General features: G+C 34.1%; 1 protein-coding gene across 1 annotated transcript; it reads left to right on the top strand.

The window, feature by feature from the left end:
• Positions 1-1,169: 1,169 nt before the first annotated feature.
• LOC126691605 (probable protein phosphatase 2C 4) lies at positions 1,170-4,323 on the top strand. Its single transcript, XM_050386645.1, has 4 exons — positions 1,170-2,972; positions 3,091-3,204; positions 3,624-3,888; positions 3,997-4,323. Exons 1-4 carry the CDS (start codon positions 1,407-1,409, stop codon positions 4,122-4,124), a joined length of 2,073 nt encoding a protein of 690 aa, XP_050242602.1. The 5' UTR covers positions 1,170-1,406; the 3' UTR covers positions 4,125-4,323.
• Positions 4,324-9,648: the final 5,325 nt, after the last annotated feature.

Raw genomic sequence — 9,648 nt, forward strand, 5'->3', positions numbered from 1 at the left:
CATGATTACAATCACAACAATTTACTTTTTAATTAATTTAAAAACCTATAAACGCATAATCATTCATCTATCCACGTTAGTCACGCATAAAACAACTAGAATCCATCCATATAGTATCTGAGGCTTGGTATTATTAATAAACCCCAGATAGCGTGTACATGGCCTGATGATGGCCAAAAGGAACACCCCGGATAGCTAGTTTCTTGATGGTATGTTAGTGATGTTAGGACCACAATTTTTGCCATAATTTTGATACAATTTATTCATGTTTTGAGTTGTGAGTGGTGGACCCATATGAACCCATCATTTTTACTACACTACTACGTGAGCAAGTTATTACAAAAGTTGTGGTCTTAGTATTTTCCCTTAATATAATCGTAAAAAAAAAAAAAAAATTACAATTACCTAAAAAAAATAATGTTAGTGGAGGGTCCGATGAGAATTGATAAAAATTTGTTACATTAATAATTTTAAAAATGTTATAAAATAGTCTGCGTGGTTGTAGAATTTTTTTTTGATACAAGATAAAATTTTTACTCTATCCTAATCTAAGTGTTTATGTGTATGAAGCTCCCTTCTGAAGACGTGAACCCTGGCCTTGCCCCCCACCCTCAAGAATTTATACTTGTGGAGTGACCACCGCACTAAAAATGCACAGTGGTAGTTGTAGAATTATCCATTCAGAATGAGTAAAAGCTTATTAACTCATTTGTTATGAAATTTATTAAAAAAATAATTAAAGGTATTACAAATTTTACAAAATTAAAATTACAAAATAGTCAATTAATTTTTATTTTTATTTTACTGATGAGTGACCTTTTAATTTATAAATTTCACGTAAAAAATTAAATAGTCTTAACATCATCACTTTTTTTTTTTTGATGGTAACATCATCACTTATTAGGTCAGTATCATTACTCAAATCCTAATATTACAATCATTTTTTTTTTTAGGAACTAATAGTTCAATCATATAATATGTTTTTATCCAACTTTTCAAGAGTTGACATTAGATTCTTAGATTTTAGGACTCCACTATATATAATTTCTTATTCTCTGAAACAGCACGCGATGACTCTCTAGATATCCAAAGTCAACCCCAACATTAACATTAAAATAGGTCAAAAACATTAAACAATTTTCTATAGAGTACAAACACATACTTACTTACCCATATCTAAAGTCAACTCTCTCACTCTCTCCTCTTCCTCGCCTATGTCAGAGATTTCATTTCTGAGCTCTCCTTATTCTTCATCATCATCTTCATCTTCTCTCTTTATATCACTCAGAACCACGCAATGAACAAACACATCGAAATCTAAGTATCTAACGCTAGCTAGGTTGAGCTTACTTACAAGTTACAACGAGTCCAAGAAAGAGTAACATTATATAACGTACAGAGTTATCATGGGAAACAATGTAGGAAGAGCGTATTACTGTTTCGCCGGTGAAGCAGGAGAGCTCTCAAAGCGCTTTAACGACGTCACTTTGGTCCAGTCTGAGCCTCTGGACGAGGTGATGGACTTCGGTCATTCCTTTTGCTACCCAAAACCCGAACACCAACCAAGGCTCTCTGGCGTCTCGGTCTCCTCAAATTCAGAGGAAGACCATTCCTCCACAACGACTACGTTTCCAACAATCTCAGGAGCTTCTGTGAGTGCCAACATGTCCACGCCTTTGTCAACTTTGCCCTTGGACACGTGGGGTTCCTCTATTGGTGTGGAGCGTGCCGCATCGTTTGCTAGTACCGCGTCATTCGCTTCCACACCTCTGCAACCAGTGCCTCGGTGCTCCACTAGTGAGACGGGTTCGAGTTCGGGTCCTGGAGAGAGAGGGTTCAAGTCGGGACCAATGGAAATGTTCGTTTCTGGGCCTTTGAATTCGGATCCTATAGAGAAAGGACATGAAAAAAAGGTACAACAAAACATTTCTTCAAATAATGGTAGAGTGAAGTCTAAGAAACGTTTCATTGTTGATTTTAAGGAAGCAATATCCAGGATGTTTCGAACTAAGAAATTGGTTAAAAGAGGTAGTGGTGTTGGAGTTAAGGAATCGAATTTGGATAAGAAGAATGGGAATGTGAGTGTGAATATTGGTGATGTGAGTGGTCGTGGACATGTGTGTACGAAATATAATGATGGTCATCATGAGTTGAGTCCGGATTTAATGGAGAGAGAGAATCTTCAATGGGCGCTAGGAAAGGCAGGGGAGGATCGAGTTCAGGTTGTGATTTCTGAGGAACGTGGTTGGCTCTTTGTGGGAATTTATGATGGGTTTAATGGTCCTGATGCACCTGAATTTTTGATTACTAATCTTTATTCTGCTGTGCATAATGAGCTTGAGGGGTTGCTTTGGAATAAGAAGGTTGAGTCCACAGATGTAGAAGGTGATCAATCCCAAACGAGGAATTCTGATAAGGATAATGACATTTTAGGAAGTGGGGAAATGGATTTGGATTTGGATTCTAATATAAAGCGAGAGCAGGGGAATAGTCGTTCTAAAGGTACTAGTGGAAGGGTGGGCAGCTTTGATTTTGAACTTGATGATGGGGAAATTATAGAGCTTGAGAAGAAGTTAAAGAAACAGTCAAATCCAGATGGGTTAGCTGGAGTTAATCATTCAGAGGTGTTGAAGGCTCTCTCTGAGGCTTTAAGGAAGACAGAGGATGCTTATTTGGAGAGAGCAGATGAGATGGTGAGCAACAATCCTGAGTTAGCTCTGATGGGTTCATGTGTTCTGGTAATGTTGATGAAGGGTGAAGATGTTTACTTGATGAATGTGGGGGATAGTAGGGCTGTGTTAGCTCAGGAGGATGAACTTGATCGAGGGCCAAGGAAAATGCACCAGGACTTGAAACGGATGAATGAGGAAATTTTAAGCAATCAGTATATATTGGGTGGTGTCGGATTTGGGAAAATAATAAATTCAATTTCCATTCAGCTCACTACGGATCACAGCACAGATGAGGAAGAGGTAATTTAGTTGTCTGCCAGTAATATGATCCTCTCTTATTATGATTACACTATAGTGTTTGTACTCTCTCTATTTGATTATAGGATTTTTTCATGACTGAGGCCTTTTTGGTTTTCAGGAAGTTCAAAGAATCAGAAATGACCATCCTGATGATGCTTCTGCCGTTATAAATGATCGGGTGAAAGGTTATTTGAAGGTCACTCGGGCTTTTGGGGCTGGCTTTCTCAAACAGGTATTCTAATTTCTAAGCTTACATATTTGTGAAGGGATTACCTCAACAAGCATGCGAAATACATATATTTTAGCAGCTTAGTATCTAAAAACTTAAATATTTTTTTGATCATCAAAATTATAAGCAAATACCATTTACATTAGAAATATGCTAATCAAATGTACCTGGTTTCTAATTTGGGGATTTTTGGATAAGAACTCAATTCGAAGCTGTGCCAGTCAAAAGATGGTGACTTCTATATACTGAGCTTAGAAGCCTCTTCAATTAGCATAAATTTATTCAATTATGGGTAGTTCTGAGTCAGAAATGTGAATGATCTGCAAAGGTCTTATATATTCAATTCTATCTTCACATATTTGTGTAATAGTAGGATCTAGCTTTGGTTTTGATGATCACAAATTCCTCTGGTTTCTTTGCAGCCCAAGTGGAATGATGCACTCTTGGAGATGTTCAGAATCGACTATATTGGCACCTCCCCTTACATTACATGTTGCCCTTCACTCTACCATTATAGACTTGGTCCAAGGGACAGATTCTTGATACTATCCTCTGATGGACTTTACCAATACTTCACCAATGAAGAAGCTGTTGCTCAGGTTGAATCCTTCATTGCTTCATTTCCAGATGGAGATCCTGCACAACATCTCATTGAAGTAGTATTGTTTCGAGCAGCAAAGAAAGCTGGTAAGGCCTTTTGTGTGCGTGTGTGTGTGTGTGTGTGAACAAGAAATGAAAAAAATACAGGAAAGAATGATGAGAGAAACTAACTCCAATGAGCTTGGGATATTGCAGGTATAGACTTCCATGAGTTGCTTGATATTCCACAAGGGGAACGACGTCGATACCATGACGATGTTTCTGTCATCGTTGTTTCATTAGAGGGACGAATATGGCAATATGGCGTTCCTTTGTATAAATAGAGACATTGAAAGATACAAGAAACAAATACACTTTTTGTAAAGATTATTGGCAGAGAGAGTTATGCCTGCCTTACTGGTATTTATTTATTTATTTATTTTTTTTCTATCTCCATTTTCCCCATGACGATCATGAAGAAGTGGCCAGGATTGTATAAAGTTGATCTCATTGAGCAAAAAAATGTGAAACTGCTTCCTATTTTTCCCTTGTTTATTGATAGATCAAAATGTAAATGACATTCTATATAAAGTTTCCATTTTCCTAGAAACGTACGGTATCCCTAAATTGGATGTGATGATTTAAAATCAAGGAATTCCATGAATCTTTATTAGTATAAATTGCTTGATATAAATTTAACAACTCATGATTATTTGAGTTTCATAGATTTCGTTCACACAGTGATATTTGGATTTGAAGTGACATTTTAGAGCATTCAAACAAAGGAGGTAAAAGAGCTAAAAAGCTATTTTATACCTCCAAACACTAAAAACCACCCAACATCAATGGTGTTATAGCTAAAACATTTTGCATACATGCTATAGTAATTTGCTACTTGTAGCAACTTGTTGTTATCAATTTTTTACTTTGTCTTCTCTCTCATTCACATAATCTCTCTCTCTCTCTCTCTCTCTCTCTCCTAACTCTTTGATTCTCTCACTCACTCTCCTTTCTCTCAATCACTCACTCTCCTTCCTCCTTTGAAACCCCCAAGCTGATTCACCCTAACCCAGCTTGAGCTCCTCCAATGATCTCTCGGTTTTATCAAATTTTTCTTCGCTTCACCATCAATGGTAGATCATCAAGAGCTTTAAGGTTTAGATCTCGTAGTAGAGTCATGAGTGGTTATTGGAGTGAGAGCTTTCAATTTCGGCTTATGTTGATGCATTGGTTGGTGTGGTTGTCATTGATGAGATTCATCCTAATCAGGTTCTTTCTTTGTTCCTTGACACTAGAAAGTCGTGGATTTCGCAGAAATTATTAGGTATTTTTGATGATAATGATAGTATGCTAGTTGTGATGTTGTGGTTTCAGTGTTTTGTGAGGTTTTGAGTTTAATTCAGATTAGTATTGACCAAGTTGGTGAGTTTTTTCTACATTTTTTGAATGATATGCCTTTGTTTTATAAAGTGGTGTTGAGTTCGCATGAGATTGACAACGAGTGTGGTTGGGTTTTAGTGGGTTTGTGATTGGATTTTGGGTGGTAGGGGTTGTGGCTCTTGTGGGAGGCAGTGATGGTGGTTTTGGGTGGTTATTTTGTTTTGGGTTTGGCGGGTTGTAATTTGGAGGGATTGTGATGGTTGGGTGCTGCAGTTGTGGGTGGTGGTGGTTGTGTGGTGGTTTCCGTGGCTGTAGCAATGGCTGTGGTTGTGGCGGTGGTGGTTGTTTATTTTGTTGGATATATTATTTTATTGTGTTGTTATATTATTTTAATGTGTTGTTGCTAAAATAAAACCATTGATGCTGGGTATTTTGTAAAGTAAAATGGTAAAATAGATAAAGTAGGTTTTTGAGGTGTCAAAAGTTAAAATTTGTAGCTCCTTTGATGTGAATGCTCTTAGAGCATTTGTATTAGCTCGTGCAAAAATTTATATCTATTTTAGCATAAGAACCTATATTTTCTATTATATATACTCGCTTTTCAAAATACCCCACATCAGATTATTTATTTTACACTACATTTAACAACCACCATCCACTCTTCTTCATCCTTAAGATATGTTAAAGAAAGAATAAACAACTAAATGCAAAATAAATATTATCAGTGTAAATTTACATGGTTACTATAGTAAACTTGTAAATTTACACAACTATATACGGACTGATGTGGGTCATTTTTAGGAAAAATTGTGTAAATTTTATACATTTTTCTATTATAAATGGACTAGTGTGAATGCTCTTACACACTAATAATAACTTCAAATCTATACGGAGTTTAAATAATAACTTAGTGGTAATGACATTATTATTAACTAGTTTGTATAAATATAATAAAATAATTTATGGTTCTATCATTATTATTAATTAGTTGCTAACCCGAGCGATGCATGAGAAAACTATTGAGTATGACTTATTATTTAATATGAATGTTTTGCAAATATAACTCTTCTAACCTCTTTGGTTACACATTAGGATTCCAATCTTAAAAATTCAATATGAAATATTAAATTACTAATGTTCTTTTTGTTTTAGCATTAACATTTTCTAGGAAAATATCAATCAAACAAAAAATTAAATAAAAGTTAGTATTCAATTATCTAATAAATGTTGCAATGTTAAAATATCAATCTGTATTGTTTTTTAGAAATTTTTGTGATGATAGCATTACAAGTGAAGACAGTAGGCCTTGTATTCAAAACAATGTTGTGAATACCATTCCGGTATGTCTATTAGAAAGGAATATCTCGGTACAGGTTTATTTCAGCATACTGTTTCTGAATTACTATTATATATATATATCAATAAAAAATTATATTACGTATGACTATTTTTAAGTCAAATGATATAATTTAATGAATTTTATTTATTACAATGTTTCAAAAAAAAAAAAATCATAATAAAGTGATCAGAATGGTGGTTATTGAGGAAAAAATAATTCACATTTGGGTTTTCTTGTAAATATTCAAATATATTTGTATATTTATAATTTTATACATCGTGAAGCTTCTCCACTCCCAAGTCCAGCCACTTACCCACGTGATACCACATTCCAATGCTTTTGGCATTTTATATTTCCAAGTCTCATTTAGAGTTTGTTTGAGATGTGATTAAAAGTTCAGTTTATTTGAGTTTTAAAATTTTTTTGTAACTATTTATGGGTCCTATTGCATTTTTTGGTATTATTTATGGGTTCTATTGTACAATTCAACTAGCTTTTAACCTTTTTTTTTTTTTTTTTTTTACACCTTCAATAAAAAGTTTTCAGTTTTAGCTAAATAAGCTGTTTTCAAATGGACCCTTGGTCATCTCACTATACTAGTTTGAAAACTTAACAAACTTACAAAGTTTAGATGCAAGCCTTGAAGAACCAATTTTTTTTAATGTTTGATCATTGATGTGAGGAAAAATAAACATGGAACGAAATTAAGAACAATAATTCGAAAACGCAAAGTGTCTTGCCACTGCTATTGCGGCATCAAGGTAAAGTTGAGGAAGGAGGAGATGATAGAGTTTGTTTTTGGAAGAGTTGGGCTTTTTTTTTATGCTCATGATGATAGCTCTTTATTATCAGACCAAAACGCTAATTGGTTTTTGGTGTAGGTGGGGATTGAACCCCAGATCTCTTATTCAACCATCAGAAATTTTACTAGTTGAGCTAACTAGAACCCACTGATATGCCTTGAGTTAAACCATAATTTAGAGCTGAATATTTTAATATAGAAATAGGAGATAGATAAATACAACATATATATTGTTGGAATTTGAGCATATAGGAAGAACCAAATAACCGCCTATGTGGGCGACCCACAGTTTTAGAGTTTTGGTGTTTATATTATATAATAGCATTCACATCAGTGTAGCTATTTTAATATTTCAGCAAATATGTAGCTAAAAGCTCAAAAAAACTCACGCATCAATCTCAGTATTTTAACCCACAATTTTAACGTGGGGTTGTTTCCTTGCCAGACCTAGGGATTCTTTTCACTCACTACACAATTAAAAAAAAAAAAAAAAAATCAAACCCTGTTTTTATTTTTCTCTCCCTTTCTTTCTCTCTCTTCACTCACTCTCCACCTCATTTTACACTGCTCCCTAATTTTACACAAAAGCCTAATTTTGCACAAACTCTCATCTGACTTTCTTTAGTCCACTTCCGACTTTAGGATTATTTTCTAGAGGTCAATAAAAAGCATAAATTCTACAAAATATAAAATAAAAGAGAATCTAAATATATATATCACAAAAAAAAAAAAAAACCCAAATATATGAAGTTTTACAATTGCCTTTTTCATATTTTGAAATCATTGCATGATATCTTTATTATCAACCCTACAAGCTACATCTCTTTCAATATATACAACCAAGTAATCATTGATCTACTCATCTCCCATTTGTTTGACTTATTTCAAATTTGTTAAGATCTAAATTGGCTTTGTTGTTGAGCTGATTAATTTTTTTTTTCTTTCCAAATTTTAGATCAAATTGGTTTTTTGTTGGGCTTCTTTTTGCATTTGAAAATGCCAAGATATTGTTAAGAAGATCATATTCAAACTTATTTCTGCTGGACTTAAAAAAATTTTAATTATAATTTTAGGGGATCAAAGAAAAATATTATATATAAATTTTTTTTCCCAGTTCAGGATGTTCTAGGCTTCAAGTGGAACCAGCCCTGCTCTAGTCTCAGGTTACATCATCAAAACCCTAAGTTTTGGCCTAAAAGTATAAACATCACTACCCTTTAACATTGTGTGTAAACACTACATTTAAATTAAAAACTAAAATTGCTCTAGGCTTTCTTAGCTGTTGAACCTTTTCTTTTTAGGTACAATATTCTTAACCGTTGACCCTGTCCTTTAAATTTAAACCATTATCAGAGGTGACCGAAGATTCATAATTTTTCTTTATGCAATATGTATATCAACATCATACCAGACTGGGAAAATCAAGCTTTAGAATCGTACTTATTTGGGATTGGAATGGTTGGTGTGATCTCAATGGTGGTCAGTTCTCCTTAACGACTTACAGTTGTCTGGTGCATCTCTTAATTTGTTACCAAATCTACTACAAAATATCAAACCAACTAGATTTTCATATAGAGTTCTTAGCAATACAAAACAAAGCGTCAATCAGCTTTATTATTGAGTAAATTTTTTAGGTTCCCCTAAGTGGGGTTCGCGTGGAACATGCATGGTTGATGATCCATCAAAGTTCTGTCGTTATATGTTTGGGTATTTGAGTCTGACACACTATGCGTAAGGCTGCTAGAGAGAGGTTTCGAGTTCCATAATCTTTAAGTTAAGAAATGCAACGTAAGACAGTGCAGTTGGGGATAAATGAGTAGTCTAATGAATCCCGCAATGTCTTTGAGACAGTTATTATTTAAAGGGAAAAGTACTTAATAGATGACCTAAGGACATTGATTTAAGAAAATTTGTACAAATTTTTTATGGGGAAATAAAAAACAATTAATTTTTTTAATGATTTTTTATATTTTCCATAAAAGTAGTGTCAAATTTCGTAACTTAATTTATCAACAATTGCTCTAAAGGGTACCGTTAAGTTGTTAACAAGATCTTTATTTAAAATTCAATACCCATACGTTTCATGTTTGAAAGTTAAGAGTTAGAGACGTTTTGGACAAGATATATATTCAACCATTGTTTTTATATGACTTTTTATATTTTGCATAAAAGTAGTTTCAAAGTTTTTAAAAATAATTTATTAATAATTGTCTTAAAGATACTTGTGGGGTCGGAGAATTTGTGGCCCTGGGCCATTTTACATTAGGGCCCAAGGCCTAAACCGAGGAGAGCTATTGCCGAGGACGCATAATGAAAGCCCAAAAAAGGCCCAAGGATATAGCCGAGG

Source organism: Quercus robur, chromosome 7, assembly GCF_932294415.1.
Source record: "Quercus robur chromosome 7, dhQueRobu3.1, whole genome shotgun sequence".
Taxonomy (NCBI): Eukaryota; Viridiplantae; Streptophyta; class Magnoliopsida; order Fagales; family Fagaceae; genus Quercus; species Quercus robur.